The sequence below is a fragment of the Eriocheir sinensis genome, chromosome 3 (assembly GCF_024679095.1).
Source record: "Eriocheir sinensis breed Jianghai 21 chromosome 3, ASM2467909v1, whole genome shotgun sequence".
Lineage (NCBI taxonomy): Eukaryota > Metazoa > Arthropoda > Malacostraca > Decapoda > Varunidae > Eriocheir > Eriocheir sinensis.
The window spans coordinates 9,065,850-9,082,378 of NC_066511.1; the positions used below are offsets into that span (position 1 = coordinate 9,065,850).

Sequence of the window (16,529 nt, forward strand, 5' to 3'; positions counted from 1 at the left end):
GAAGGATGAATGAAGCAACCCGAGTAGGTATGTGGCGGAGGCAAACACAAATGAAGGCTTTAAATGGAAGTTAGATATACATATGGATGGGAATGTAATGTGGTGAATAATCCATCTCTAGGAGCTGCCATGTGTGGGCCATCTGGCATTTTGCAGTCTCCTGTCCTTGTGTAGACTTGTGCATCGATGGTACACACTTCGGAGCAGTCATCTCCAACCCATAACAGGCAGATTTCTGTGTGTGTAGTTGCCCGATCAGAGGCGGAAAGACTTCCAAAATGCACTTGCTGTTGGTTACTTCTTTGGCCGACTGGTTAGAGTGGTTTTCCCTCCTGCAAATCACGGGTTTAAACCCCGGCACTGAAAGGTTTGTTTCGCCCTTTAAAGGCTACATCAGTTCTCGTGTGTTTCGAGACACTGAGACCAGTGAATTTTCTAAGCAGTTTTAAGATAAGAAGTGTCCCCATCACATATGTCTGACAAGAAACTCTGTCCTTATGTCAAGAAGACTTTAATTCATGCAAGCACTCCTAAAGGTTTCTTTTTTCGTCATGTTAACTTTTTGGTCAGCACACTCTAGGGTCTACACATATTATGTTAAATGTCTTATTTCATCAGCTCATATAATAAACAGATCTAGTGTGTGCTAGTTATCCTTATTAGTTCCTTCCCTGAGTGTGCGTCCTAAAATCGCTCCGGCACCACAGGAGTGTTCTTTAGGACGTTTTCCTGCACGTTTCCATAATGCGTAATAATAACCTCGGGAATCATAAACATTTGTTACATAAATGCACAGGATAATATTTCCATCCCACTGACATCGAACATACACTGGGAAACACAGTTCAATGTAAGATTTCTCACTATACTTTGGAAACTTGTAGTGTACCACAACATATAAGTGTGCATCTGCAGATCTTCAAATAAAGCAACTTTATCGAATGCTTAGCGAATAAGATATTGACTATAGGTTATATGGACAATGAATTTTAATTGAGAATCCTATATTAGCGCATCAAACGCAACATAAAAAAAGATGACAGCTTTTGATAATTTATCATTTTCGTTCCCTTCTTCCATATACACTTCTGTATCTGTTAGAAAGCGAAGGTTATACATTCCTTGAATAGGTTTCTGTTCACATGCCATTTTGTTGCATCATCAGGATATTATCACAACGACGCTGAAATAAGAGTATGGCTTCGCATTCCTTTAGATTTGTACGATAGGTATTTTTACCTTGATACACCTGGCATGTATCCTTACTACAACTCTCCGTTCCTGTGAGTGTACGGGTGTTGTCAAGCGTTTACTGTGTCCCAAACAGCACGCAGCAGTGGCCGCGGCACCACAGCCACGTGAGCACTCCTCCTCATCCGCATTTTCGCAGGTTGACAATAATTGAGAGAAAAAGCCCGACAAAACAAGAGAACATCTGTGTAACAATCATGTCATATTTCAAGCTTCATAATTATAATTATAAATAAAGGTTTTCATCAGAAATGCTATTCTTGTCTTTTATCTATTATTGGTCTCAGGATTATGTGAAACCATTAAAAATAATCCCAAAAAATAAATATTTATTTCGAAAATTACAAGAGGAACATGTGCATTAAATATTTCATTCATCTCCCGGCACTGAAGGAGTTATTGAGCGTGGCAGCAGAGCGGCCCACTTGGTGTACGACAAGGTGTCATCTCGGCAGCGGTGACGGCCGGTGTTTGCGACGCCCTCTAGCGGCGGAACCTGTGCGAGAAGCTGATTCCGAGCCCGTGGGACCTGCAGAGAAGCAAGTAGGAGTCAGATACGAAGCTTGCCTCAGCAAGGTTAGGTAAACATGAATTATCCACTAAACACGCTACATCTGCCATCAGTGTTGTGTCTACTAATGCTAGCAAGGACTTACTTGCCGCTGGAGCCCCAGTTCCTGTGGGCGTTGACACCGACGGCGGTCCTGCCGCTGTTGAAGCGACGGTTGTAGCCCGCACTGGCATGGTAGTTCCTGCCATAGGCTCTGTGTGTGTGAGACAGGTGTTAGGACGCACTGGCATGGTAGGTTCTGTGTGTGTGAGACAGGTGTTAGGACGCACTGGCATGGTAGTTCCTGCCGTAGGCTCTGTGTGTGAAAGACAGGTGTTAGGACGCACTGGCATGGTAGTTCCTGCCGTAGGCTCTGTGTGTGAAAGACAGGTGTTAGGACGCACTGGCATGGTAGTTCCTGCCATAGGCTCTGTGTGTGAGAGACAGGTGTTACGACGCACTGGCATGGTAGTTCCTGCCATAGGTTCTGTGTGTGAGAGACAGGTGTTAGGACGCACTGGCATGGTAGTTCCTGCCGTAGGCTCTGTGTGTGAGAGACAGGTGTTAGGACGCACTGGCATGGTAGTTCCTGCCGTAGGCTCTGTGTGTGTGAGACAGGTGTTAGGACGCACTGGCATGGTAGTTCCTGCCGTAGGCTCTGTGTGTGTGAGACAGGTGTTACGACGCACTGGCATGGTAGTTCCTGCAGTAGGCTCTGTGTGTGTGAGACAGGTGTTACGACGCACTGGCATGGTAGTTCCTGCCGTAGGCTCTGTGTGTGTGAGACAGGTGTTACGACGCACTGGCATGGTAGTTCCTGCCATAGGCTCTGTGTGTGTGAGACAGGTGTTACGACGCACTGGCATGGTAGTTCCTGCAGTAGGCTCTGTGTGTGAGAGACAGGTGTTAGGACGCACTGGCATGGTAGTTCCTGCCATAGGCTCTGTGTGTGAGAGACAGGTGTTACGACGCACTGGCATGGTAGTTCCTGCAGTAGGGTTGGTGTGGGGGAGCCAGGTACTAAAACAAGTGTCAATACTACCACAGTTTGAGCTGCGTTTGGTTAAGGCAATCTTGGCAAGGTACAGACAAAACACAGTTTCCTCACCCTCGATTCATTCCAAAGTCGAACGTGGCCTGTCTCTTCCTGCGGTCATGCTCCTCCTCCTCCTCCTCTTCCACCGATCCCTTCTGTGGCTGCTCCTCCTCCTTCTCCTCCTGTTGTTGCTGCTCCTCCATGTCCGCCGCCTCCAGGCTCCTCCGCCTCAGCATCTCCATCACCACGTCCGGATCGACGACCACCATCACCTCTGAGGCTTCCCGGAGGAGGTCAGGGTACATCTGGAGTGCCACAGAAGGATTGTTCTCCAGATACTCCTGCAGCTGCGTCTCCGAGTGGATGTCCTGCAGGAGACCCGTGTCCTGCAGAGGGACAGCCGCGGCCCAGGACACCGCCAGAACCACCACCAGCAGGAAGGGTCGGCTGAGGAGTGTTGAGGTGTTCATGTTGACTCCGTCAGTGAGGACAGTGCTGGCGGTGATGCTGGGGCCTCGCCTTATAAACAGCCAAGCGGGGCATCTCGCCCCTGGGAAGCCCGCGGCTGGCACTGAGTGTGGCGAGCGGCGAGGCTGACCTTGGCACTAAGGGATGCCCGGTGCCGGCTTATGCAAGGCCATGTGAGAGCGTCAGTGCCCTTACAAAGGATATGACGTCTTTTACTCTTATACGAAACAGCGGCAAATATTTTCCAATTGAATGTCAGATATTTTTCCGTCGTCTACAGGGTTGGAAATAAGTTTAAGCTTTTCATCTAAAAATAGAGGAGCGGAAACTGGAGATGACTATGTGACAATTTTGGCGGCTGTTGAAAGCTCAAAGCATCGTCCTTGGCGGTATCATGCACGTCACACTGAACACTTTATAATTACGTATTAGTCAGCCTTTGCCAGGCAATAAATCATATTCTGATTATTGATCCGCATTTTTTATCAACTGATCTGTCCTTTCATTCAAAGTTTCCTAGTTTGTCATCAGACGCAATCATATTAGTAGACAATGTCGTTGATCAGTATTTCCTTCCGTCCAGTGGAAATGCTCGGTGTTCCCCGCACAAGGCAGCGGAAATGATCTCCCGTGTGACGTATGGCCCGGAGTTCCTTGGTGGACACTCACACCCTCCCTCAACCTTATCCATGGGGTGTTACCACCTACTAGGCAACTCCACGCAGCGGCAGCATGCCTGTACCCCCTCAGCACTGGTATCGTCTTCCAGGATACGCATACAGCAATGTGCATAGCGTGTAGGCAGCTTGGCAGTGTATAAGCCATGCGTGATGCAAAAAGCTTAAAAAATTTGAAGCACTTTGCCAAGAATATTCTAGGGTGCTGTGCAACAACATGGACGCCCCGGGAAGCATGTCACATCCACGAACATAAAAAAAGGTCCCCGCAGAGAAATTAAACGATGATAACAGAAAAAGAGCAAAGGGCGGGAGGCGAGGGGGATGAAAGGGATGGAGGGAGATGAAGGGGAGGGAGAATGGAAAGGAAAGGGGGCTGATGAAGAAGTTTGAAAGAAATATATGTATTGAGATCAAGGATGAAAGAAAGGGAGAAATAGAATGAAATAAAAAAGAGAAAAATAGAGGAACAGACGACTAAAGAGAAGTGGCAGCCCAATACAAATGTTAGGAAACTTTAGTGGGCCGTCCTCGTGAGTTAAAACGCTCACTGGTGTTCTCCCTCAGCAGGTGTGTGAATACAATGTACCTGAAAGACGTTAATTGGTGAACCAATTCTTACAATGTAAAATCAATCAATCAGTCAGTCAGAGAAAGAAAATATAATTAAAAAGAAAAATTGGAAGTAAGAAAGAAAAGGGAAAAGGATGCTGCGCCGGAAGCCGCGGCGAGGATTCCTTATGATGCTTGTGCGCGTCCCCAAGGGCCATCGGTCCTTCATCCAAGAACCGATAAACGCGGTGACCGGCGCCTTCACGGCATTTATGATTAATTTTATAATCCAGTCTGGTAGTTTTAAAAAGCGAATTCTTGCATCCGCCCTATTCGAATCGGCGGGGCGGTGGAGCTCCAGCTAGCCCAAGGTCTCCCAGGCGAGCATGGCAGGACTGGAGGGCTCCCGGCAGGGCCCCCCGGCGTCCATCGGGACCCCGACAGAGGTGCTGGAGATCTTTCGGTTACAACGCCGGGCAGGTGGGGCTCGTTAGCCGTGGTAGGCAATTCACCTAGGAGAGCAAACTCCGAACAACAAACCCGGGCAGGTGAGGTTCGTTAGCCGTGGTAGGCAATTCACCTAGGAGAGCAAACTCCGAACAATAAACCCGGGCAGGTGGAGGTCGTTAGCGAAAGCAGTTCATCTAGGAGAGCAAACTCCGATTACAAAACCGGGCAGGTGGAGGTCGTTAGCGTGAGCAGTTCACCTAGGAGAGCAAACTCCGATTACAAACCCGGGCAGGTGGAGGTCGTTAGCGAAAGCAGTTCACCTAGGAGAGCAAACTCCGATTACAAACCCGGGCAGGTGGGGGTCGTTAGCCCTGGTAGGCAATTCACCTAGGAGAGCAAACTCCGAACAATAAACCCGGGCAGGTTGGGCTCGTGAGCCGTCATAGGTAATACACCTAGGAGAGCAAACTCCGAACAATAAACCCGGGCAGGTTGGGCTCGTGAGCCGTCATAGGTAATACACCTAGGAGAGCAAACTCCGAACAATAAACCCGGGCAGGTTGGGCTCGTGAGCCGTCATAGGTAATACACCTAGGAGAGCAAACTCCGAACAATAAACCCGGGCAGGTGGAGCTCGTCAGCCGTGGTGGGCAATCTGCCTAGGAGAGCAAACTCCGAACAATAAACCCGGGCAGGTGGAGCTCGTCAGCCTTGGTAGGCGATCTGCCTAGGAGAGCAAACTCCGAACAATAAACCCGGGCAGGTGGAGCTCGTCAGCCGTGGTAGGCAGTCTGCCTAGGAGAGCAAACTCCGAACAATAAACCCGGGCAGGTGGAGCTCGTCAGCCGTGGTAGGCAGTCTGCCTAGGAGAGCAAACTCCGAACAATAAACCCGGGCAGGTGGAGCTCGTCAGCCGTGGTAGGCAGTCTGCCTAGGAGAGCAAACTCCGAACAATAAACCGGGGCTTGTGGTGCTCGTTAGATGTCGTAGACAATCCACGTGATGGGAACACCAAAGAAAAATAAAATAAAAAGGAACACCAGAAAAAGGAAAATATAGTAACAAAACATCAAGAAAATAAAATAAAAAACACAGATCATCCACCTTCAGGCCCTAACATCTCCAAAATTATGGGTGAGTCTTTTCTGGGGAGAAAGAGGCTCATCCAGACCAAAGAACATAAAAAAGGGATGATATAGAAAGGAACACCAAAAAATGGGAAAAAGAGAAAAAAACATCGCAAAAGAAAAGTAACAACAATAACAGAACAACGTCAAGAAAAGTAACATACAAAGAAACATCATCCACCATTCGGCCCCAAACTAACATCACCAAAATTATGGGTGGGTCTTTTCTGGGGAGAAAGAGGCTCATCCAGACCAAAGAACATCAAAGAGGGATGATATAGAGAAGAACACCAAGAAATAGGGGAAAAAAGAGCAAAAAAACATCGCAAAAGAAAAGTAACAGCAATAACAGAACATCAAGAAAAGTAACATACAGAGAAACATCATCCACCATTCGGCCCCAAACTAACATCACCAAAATTATGGGTGGGTCTCTTCTGGGAGGAAAGCGGCTCACCCAGACCAATGAACATCAACAAGAGGATGATATGAAATAAAAGAACATCAAAAAAGAAAAACAACAGCAAGAAAACAAAGAAAAAGATAAAGAAAAGAAAAAGAAAAAGAAACAAAAAGAAAAAGAAAAACACCAAAATAAAATAAAACAAAAACAAAAAAAATAATCCAAATAAATAAATAAATAAACAAATACAGAATACAGTAAAATTAACGAACTAACTAACTAATTCAAACTGTCTAACTATTAAACTACCTATCTAACTAAGGGTACTATACAAGGGTACTATTGGACTACCTATTAACTAACTAACTATCAAATCATCTAACGATCGGACATGTATTTGTCTGACTCTTTATCTATTTATCGGCATGGCTATCTATCATCATGTTTATCTATCCATTTTTTTTCTTCAATTAAGGAAGCAGCTCAAGGGCAAAAGTAGATAAATAAATAAAAAATCCGCATAAATAAAAATAAGTTCTATCTCTATATCTTTTATTTGTTTATCTTATTTGTTCATCTTATTTATTTGTTTACTTATCTAGTCCGTCATCAGTCATGGTCAGTTCTACCCACACGTTTTCCTGCCACAATTTTTTTTCATTGTGTAGTCCTTAGTTCCGGTCCGACCTTGAGCTGGAAGGGAAGGACGGGGGCAGGGAGGCAAGAAGAGGGAGGGAGGGAGAGGGGAGGTCGGACAGAGTAATAGGAAGAATTTAGATTGTAATGGTTCTCCCCCCCTCCCCCTCAGCAGCCAAAAAATAAAACGAAGAAAAGCGTCAAGTGAAAAAAATTAAAATAATAAATGGTAGCTAACAATGATAAAGAGTTTGCTGAAAAAAAATGGAAATTGATGAGGTAAAGACTTGGCAGTTTTCTTTTCTTTCTTTCTTTTTTTCAACACAGAAGACAGAAAGCTCAAGGGCCAAAAAAAGAGGATAGAGAAAAAAAAGATCGCTACGTCGCTGCTCCCCAACCTTTGTCCTTTTGATTATCTGTGTCTTGAATGTGGCAGAGTGAGAGACTTTGTATAACTACTGATATTTGTACTCTTCCGGGTATACCCCATTCACGGTGCTCAATAATGATGATAACAGTATAGCAGCAAGTAGTACGCAGTAGCTAGCGAGGCGGCACCTTTTAGCACTTCAGTTTCCGTCACAACCTCACGGCACATTTCTTAAACTTCGTCGAGCGTTTAAAACTCATTCTCCGCTCTCTATTGTTACGTAATTTACAGAGAGAGAGAGAGAGAGAGAGAGAGAGAGAGAGAGAGAGAGAGAGAGAGAATAGCAGGGGTGAGGAAAGAGTGGGAATACGCGTTTCAGTCCTGAATAAGTGTGTGTGTGTGTGTGTGTGTGTGTGTGTGTGTGTGTGTGTGTCCTTGAAAAAAACCTGAACATTTTTTTTTCAGTCAAGTTCAGCCTTAACACAGAGGTGGCCATTTCGATGACTACGCAGAAGACGTTGAAGAAGAAAAAAAACCAAAACAGAGAGAGAGACTGAGACCAGAGAGAGAGAGAGAGAGAGAGAGAGAGAGAGAGAGAGAGAGAGAGAGAGAGAGAGAGAGAGAGAGAGAGAGAGAGAGAGAGAGAGAGAGAGAGAGAGAGAGAGAGAGAGAGAGAGAGAGAGAGAGAGAGAGAGAGAGAGAGAGAGAGAGAGAGTATATGTGTGTTAACCATTGCACTTAGCCATGACACCAAAGGAAGAAAACTGAAGGTAAAGTTAAAGGCGGGTGCATACGCTATTCTTCTTACGCTATCTTCTCACGTAGTTGACTGCTCTTTCGGCCACCTCTTCGGATTCTTCACAGGAGAAGCGAGTAGCGGGCTTTTTTTTATTGTTGTTTCCTTTTTGTGTGCCCTTGTGCTGTCTCCTTTGCTGTAAAAAAAAAAAAAATAGCTGTGTGTGGCTGCGGTAGGTACTCATCTCCGCACCGTTGACCCTTTGAGCTTGTGGTAGGCAAGAACCTGTTAGTTACCGGCACCATCTGAGAGGGTGTTTAGTAAGGCCGGCAATTTTTACACTCCTGAGCGAGCAAAACTCGGCCCGGAAACCTTCCGGGCAGTAATGATGATAAAATGCAGTTATGATGTGAAGTGTAAACTTGTGAAAAAAGTATCTTTATATTTTTTGTATAATTTCAGGAGTATTTTTATTTGTATCTTTGAAATCTGGAATAGGAGTATTTTTATTTTTATTTGTATTTTTAGATTCAGGAATAGAAGTATTTGTATTTGTATTTGTATTTCTGGAATCCCGAACAAAAGTATATGTGTTTGTATTAGTATTTTTGGAATCCCGAACAAAAGTATTTGTATTTGTATTAGTATTTTTGGAATCCCGAACAAAAGTATTTGTATTTGTATTTGACTTATAAAAAATCAGTATTTGATCCAACCCTGGCCTCAAGGCAGTTTGCCCTCACCAACCATACTCATGATATACACCTATGACATCCACACTACAGTACGAGGCACTAACATTTCCTGCGCAAATGAAAATACGCAAATCATTGGCCACCCGGGCAGATGCAAGGAGATGGCCCGGAGAGCAACGAAATCAGCCATAGCTCAAGTAAACACCTTCGAGAAAATGGAGGAAAATTAAAATCAACCCTTGAAAATTCACTGGTGCAAGAAATATTGAACAAATAATTTCAAACACTGACGAACATAATTCACAAGGTCTTAGGCCAAAACATATCAAAGGCAGGATACACAAGCCATGTAACAAAAAGAAAACTACTCGCACTGCAGACCCTGTCAAAAACACAGGTTGTACAACATGCCACTTAGACAAAGACACACCTGGTTAAAAAAACAACAACACTCATCTTACTCAAATGAGACTATCCACCAGTACCTACACACGCGCTCTCAGCGACACGCATCGTAATTTACCGTTTACCGTTGATGAGGTTTCAGGCCCTGCTCCGCCGTTGATGCAGCGCTCTCGAGGGCCGTCAAAAATTGCAATGTTAGCCTCAACAATAATCACTGATGCACTTATTCACAAACATCGTAGTGAGTGAGTGAGTGTCTTAATTGCTTTCACGAATAGTATCACACAGATCCATTTGTTCCGTTTTCATGTCTGATATTATCGTTATTTAGTTATATCCAACGATTATTTCCAACACACTGAACATTCATCACACACAATTTATCTTTGAGCACAAACACTAATTAATAGCCATGATCAGTTATGCTACGAATTCTCTCAATTTCAGTCTGGAGAACTACACAACACTGGTCATTCGCTGAGTGGTTGATTTCAGACATCTTGTACCTCACACAATTTATGTATTTCTTCTCAGCCATGGAGCACTTCTTCGATTTATGATCGCCAGAGCATTTGAAACATTTTGGGGCTTCCCCATTTCTCTTAGCAGTGCAGTTGGCCTCAACATGGCCATATCTCTGACAATGATAACATATAATTGCATGGTATCTGTCTCTCACTGTGTAGCTATATTCCCCATTCTAATTTTAACTTGTCGTGATACTTGTGAATCAGCTCTCTCACAGCTGGGTCACAACTCAAAATGTAATGCATTGTACCGCCAGCTGCAGGCTTACTAAAAACAGCTCAATCTTATTCTCAACGCACTCAATTGTGTGTAAGAACTCATTGCGGTCTAAGATGGTCTCCTTTACTTTTTCCTTGGTCTCCTCTTTATGCACATCTTTCCAACACTCTTGGTAATAATTTGCTCAACAGACTTCAATTTTTGGGCTGCCTCATTCCTCATGCTCTCATCATCAAAGTTCATTACAGTATTACCTCCATTAGTGAATGTTGAATCAGTAATCTGAATGCCTTGTAATGCCTGGGAAACTTCACTTTTTGACTCAGTAGCCTTTTTATCTTGCTCAGAGACATTGACAACAAATAGATTTTTCTTAACTTTCCTCCTGCGTTTGGTAACCTCAGCCCAGCTTGCACCCGCTGACTCTGCATAATCGGCGCCCTGCAACACCTCAGCAACCTCCCCAAGCTCTTCTCTCACACTCACTGCCTGAGACTCAACTTCTTCCTTTACCCCTGATATTTCCTTAGATAATTCTTGCTTGAATTCATCCAATTTCTCCACAATTTTGGTAGCCAGAGATGCTTTATGAAGGCATGGGTTGCAAACCCAATTAATTTTAGGTATATTCTCCTGCTCAATTCCAGACAAATGAGCACATTTCACATAACACCATTTAGGACACAAACAGCATCCCATCTACTTCCTGCCTGTGAAATCCTCACAAACGTAACACAAATCCCTCACGCCCCTGGCCCTGCCGGCAGCACTCTCCGCATGGCGCAAGACAACACACGTCCGCTCAGCTCCACGACTCACTCTCCGAAAAGTCCAAAAGAGTCCAAGATTCACCACAAACCAGAGATACCTTTACACTCTAAATACATCGAATTCACAGAACTACCAAAATATTAGGCTACCTATGAATATACGACTACACAACAATCTGGCAAAGAAATGAAAACTTAACATCCCACTATACTAAACAATACAAAAATAACTAACCATGTGTAACACGGAATCGCGTAGTTTCCCAGCAGCCTCACACTTTTAGACACTTAACCAGAAGCAAGACTGCGTTAAACAAAGGTACATAAAATTGATATGCTGTAGTATCAGAAAAATAAAAAAAATCATGACATTGTGTATACACTACCGTAATTTGTTATATTAATATTAATCTGTTAATGATAACAGAAGACCTTGTAAAAAGTACATATACAATGACCACTGTTAATTAACTAATTCCAAGAAATCAAACATGTATCATAATTACCCACAGTTATGTAGGGGAGACCGGGGCTAGTTGAATACAGGGGTAGGTTGATACACTTTTTTTTTTCACTGTTTAACAACGGATAGGTCCGAGCTTCTCGGTGCGCGCGTGCGCCACCATTGGCTACATTGAGCGCCGCAGTAAGTTGCAGGCCACCTCGGACAAGCCTCTGCAAACTGCGGCAAGAAAACCGATTTTGGACCTCTTTAGTAGGCTACCTATTCTTGCCATTAAGAAAATCCTCATACACCTTGCAGAAAGCATAACACAATAAAGCTTGATTATTTGGAATGGCTGTCTTCATGCTTGATTTACGTACCTATACACTCTGTTGTTCGAGATATTGTTTGCATGACGTGAATTGCGTCGGAAAGTAAAAAGGTCGGGTCGGGGCTAATTGTTACAAGGTGTAGAATGCAAAGAATGGTCCCATGAGGAATACACAAATGGGAATGATTGTTATGTATGCCACTCTGTGTTTCTAATGTTGAATAAAAAAAGAGTGACAATACCTGGCCCAACTTGATAGAGGAAGGATTAGCACCTATTATAGATCATTATTAATCTTGAGCCAGTTTTGTTCTGTTTATAGTAAGTTTCCCCGTTGTCACTTGATCGGAAATTATGTTTGCTTAATGATTTTCTGTATTATCTAAATTGAATTGTTGACTGGTGTTTCTAATAAAGCTTTTTTCATTTTATATTTGTGACAACTTACCCCAGGGTCTGTAACAACATCCCCGCGTATGGGGCAAGTTGCATACAATGAGTTAACATTATATATTTTGCGAATTCTCAGGAATGGAAAAAGATACAATGTTTCGGTTTAATGTCTACAATAACAGACATGAACTTTCAGCAGTACAATTTTTTTTTTTTAAATTTTCGTGTGTAATTTTTCACAGGGCAGCAAAAATGCCAAAATTATAACAACCACGTAGACCTGGTCTCACCTACTATGCATCAAGATATATTTATCTATATAACTTTATTGATGCACAAGCCATCACTCAAAGTCAAATTCAATGTATGTGACACTAATTCATAAGAAATGGGTAACCAGCTATAATCTTCCGATATATTACAATAGAAGACCTTGTAAAAAGTACATATACAATGACCACTGTTAATTAACTAATTCCGAGAAATCAAACATGTATCATTATCACAGAGTTATATACCTAGAGCGCGCGAGCCAGACACTCGGGTGCGGCAACCGGAAGTACCTAGGCCGCCATCTATGGGAGCCCAGTCCAGCCAACTCTGTCTCCAGCCGGCAACTTCAAAGTGGAGGTAAGTGTTAGGTGGTGATGGTGGTGGTGGTGGTGGTGATGATGGTGGTGGTGGTGGTGGTGATGATGGTGTTGGTGGTGGTGGTGCGCTCTCTCTCTCTGTTATGAAAACCACCACCACCACCACCACCACTATCACGTACCACCATCACCACCACCACCACTATCACGTACCACCACCACCACCACCACCACTATCACGTACCACCATCACCACCACCACCACTATCACGTACCACCATCACCACCACCACCACCACCACCACCACAATCACGTAACACCATCACTACCACCACCACCACCACCACTATCACGTACCACCATCACCACCACCACCACCACCACCACCACTATCACGTACCACCATCACCACCACCACCACCACCACTATCACGTACCACCATCACCACCACCACCACCACCACCACCACCACAATCACGTACCACCATCACCACCACCACCACCACCACCACCACTATCACGTACCACCATCACCACCACCACCACCACCACCACCACTATCACGTACCACCATCACCACCACCACCACCACCACCACCACCACCACCACTATCACGTAACACCATCACCACCACCACCACCACCACCACCACTATCACGTACCACCATCACCACCACCACCACCACTATCACGTAACACCATCACCACCACCACCACCACCACCACCACAATCACGTAACACCATCACCACCACCACCACCACCACCACCACTATCACGTACCACCATCACCACCACCACCACCACCACCATCACCACCACCACCACCACAATCACGTAACACCATCACCACCACCACCACCACCACCACCACTATCACGTACCACCATCACCAACTCTGTGATCATTATAATTACCCACAGTTATGTATTTGAAGGGCAAGAAGGACCGCCCACTATCTTTTGCTCTCCCGCTACTTCACAATGACAGAGCCAACATGAACATCCACTCTCCTCAACGGACCCCTTCTGCTGGTGGCGATACTGGTGGTGTACAACTCTCCGTTCTTGGAGTGTCCGGGTGATGTCCAGAGTTTAAAGTGACTCAGCAGCGGCAGGGGTCGCGGTGCCGCCTCTCGCCGCGCCTGTGTGAACCGCGGCAGCGGCACCACAGCAAGATGACTACTCCTTGGCTTCCGCGATTTGGCAGGTTGACCATTGATGAAAAAAAAACAAAAAAAAAACCACAGACAAAATAATAAAACATCCAAGAGTCATGTCATTTTTCAAGCTTCTTAAGTGAACATTATGGATTTCCATCAGAAATCCTAGTCTCATTTTTTAAAAATGATTTCTCAGGGTTGTGAAACTATTACAAATAAATCCAAAAAATAAATATTTATTTCGAAAATTACAAGAGAAACATGTGCATTAAGTATTTCATTCATCTCCCGACAATGTAGGAGTTGATGAGCGTGACAACAGAGCGGCCCACTTGGTGTACGACAAGGCGTCATCTCGGCAGTGGTGCCGGCCGGTGTTTGCGACGCCCTCTAGCGGCGGAACCTGTGCGAGAAGCCGATTCCGAACCCGTGGGACCTGCAAAGAGGCAAGTAGGAGTCAGATGAGAGGCATGCCTCAGCAAGGTTAGGTAAACATGAATGATCTACTAAACACGGTACATCTGCCATCAGTGTTGTGTCTACTAATGCTAGCAAGGACTTACTTGCCGCTGGAGCCCCAGTTCCTGTGGGCGTTGACACCGACGGCGGTCCTGCCGTTGTTGAAGCGACGGTTGTAGCCCGCACTGGCATGGTAGTTCCTGCCGTAGGGTCTGTGTGTGTGAGACAGGTGTTAGGACGCACTGGCATGGTAGTTCCTGCAGTAGGGTTGGTGTGTGGGAGGCACATACTAAAACTAGTGTCAATACTACCACAGTTTGAGCTGCGTTTGGTTAAGGCAATCTTGGCAAGGTACAGACAAGACACAGTTTCCTCACCCTCGATTCATTCCAAAGCCGAACGTGGCCTGTCTCTTCCTGCGGTCATGCTCCTCCTCCTCCTCTTCCACCGATCCCTTCTGTGGCTCCTCCTCCTCCTCCTCCTCCTGCTGTTGCTGCTCCTGCATGTCCACCGCCTCCAGGCTCCTCCGCCTCAGCATCTCCACCACCACGTCCGGATCGACGACCACCATCACCTCTGAGGCTTCCCGGAGGAGGTCAGGGTACATCTGGAGTGCCACAGAAGGATTGTTCTCCAGATACTCCTGCAGCTGCGTCTCCGAGTGGATGTCCTGCAGGAGACCCGTGTCCTGCAGAGGGACAGCCGCGGCCCAGGACACCGCCAGAACCACCACCAGCAGGAAGGGACGGCTGAGGAGTGTTGAGGTGTTCATGTTGACTCCGTCAATGAGGACAGTGCTGGCGGTGATGCTGGGGCCCCGCCTTATAAACAGCCAAGCGGGGCATCCCGCCCCTGGGAAGCCCGCGGCTGGCACTGAGTGTGACGAGCGGCAAAGATGACCTTGGCACTGAGTGATGCTGCGGCACACGCGCCGGCTCGTCTGCCTCCCCGGAAATGCCATCGTTACAACTAGGAAAAAACAGCGTAATTGGATGACACAAAAGCTGCCACACTCTTTACTAGTGTCTTTCAACCTCAAGTAATGGAAACACATTTCTTCGCTGACAATAGCATCATAATGCATGTTTAACCGTGATTTGGAATTATATTTTATTGTTAATATTGCTATTTCATTATTTACTTATGTATTCTTAAATGTCCTCCAAGCAGTACTGGCCTCTGAGTCGTAGCTACTGCAGTACAAGAGGACATGCAGCAGCGGTTTAGTGTGCTAACCCCTCACAGGATTCTGTCTACCGAGGAAGGGAAGCCCAAGCTGCCGCTCACGGCTCTCAGCCTGTGCTGGCTTCAGTGTGCGAAACGATTTGCCGGTCGCTGAAGCTCCTTGCGGACTTAATTAAAGTGGGAAAACAATTTGATCAGCAATGCTGGAAGGAAAGATTTTCATGTAGTGCCAATGAAGTATCATCGCTAACTTGTTTGTCATGACTTATTAGTTGAGTAATCCACAACCATTACACAACTAATATCTTTCAACATCAAGTAATGGAAACAAACATTTCTTCGCTGACAATAGCATCATAATGCATGTTTAACCGCGATTCGGAACATTCGTGTCATCGTGAATATCGAGGCCCAGCCAAGACCGTTCACACACGTACATGACTACCTGCAAAGCGACTGATAACTCTCTGAACAAGATTTTGACAAATCACCCACCTGACGATGGCCCCCAAATCCCCCGCGTCGCCCATCATACGGCCGGCCAAGGGCACGTGTGTTAAGGGGCCCCAGTAGATCAGTGTCCCAGCGTGGGGCGTTGCTGGAGCCAAGCTAAAGGGAATGGAATTTAGGTTATTATTATTACTATTATTCCATCTATTAATATTAATATCTTTATTATTATTATTATTATTATTATTATTATTATTATTATTATTATTATTATTATTATTATTATTATTATTATTATTATTATTATTATTATTATTATTATTATTATTATTATTATTATTATTGTTATTATTATTGTTATTATTATTATTATTATTATTATTATTATTATTATTATTATTATTATTATTATTATTATTATTATTATTATTATTATTATTATTATTATTATTATTATTATTATTATTATTATTATTATTATTATTATTATTATTATTATTATTATTATTATTATTATTATTATTATTATTATTATTATTACTACTACTACTACTTATCATCATCATCATCATTATCATCACCCTCATTGGTGTGGTAAATATCTCCCAGTGGATAAGCTCGATAATCATGAGATGAATT

At 44.5% G+C, this 16,529-nt stretch overlaps 1 protein-coding gene and 2 long non-coding RNA genes across 30 annotated transcripts in view; 2 read left to right on the forward strand and 1 right to left on the reverse strand.

Annotated features, from left to right (window-relative positions):
- Positions 1–6,819, forward strand: part of LOC127004713 (uncharacterized) — a 30,395-nt gene extending 23,576 nt beyond the window's left edge. For 3 of the 19 annotated variants that reach the window (XR_007757931.1, XR_007757967.1, XR_007757976.1), the window contains one exon: positions 5,680–6,819. This is a non-coding gene — a long non-coding RNA (uncharacterized LOC127004713). Of the gene's footprint in view, positions 1–5,014 lie in introns of all 19 variants that reach the window. The other 16 variants (XR_007757939.1, XR_007757955.1, XR_007757951.1 and 13 more) reach the window with 15 other exon arrangements.
- LOC127004598 (uncharacterized) overlaps positions 1,568–16,529 on the reverse strand; it is a 31,188-nt gene continuing 16,226 nt past the window's right edge. Inside the window, exons 1-3 of one of the 10 annotated variants that reach the window (XM_050872525.1) lie at positions 14,633–15,231; positions 1,908–2,015; positions 1,568–1,780 (exon numbers count right to left, since the gene is read on the reverse strand). In XM_050872525.1, coding sequence (XP_050728482.1) covers positions 1,735–1,780; positions 1,908–2,015; positions 14,633–15,216 — 738 coding nt within the window. In that variant the 5' untranslated portion in view covers positions 15,217–15,231 and the 3' untranslated portion in view covers positions 1,568–1,734. Of the gene's footprint in view, positions 1,781–1,907; positions 2,016–2,362; positions 2,460–2,498; positions 2,574–14,012; positions 14,233–14,359; positions 14,468–14,632; positions 15,232–16,529 lie in introns of those variants that run through there. The other 9 variants (XM_050872514.1, XM_050872503.1, XM_050872578.1 and 6 more) reach the window with 9 other exon arrangements.
- On the forward strand, positions 1,906–2,903 carry LOC127004771 (uncharacterized). Its single transcript, XR_007757985.1, has 3 exons — positions 1,906–2,032; positions 2,306–2,476; positions 2,705–2,903. It is a non-coding gene; the product is annotated as an uncharacterized LOC127004771 (long non-coding RNA).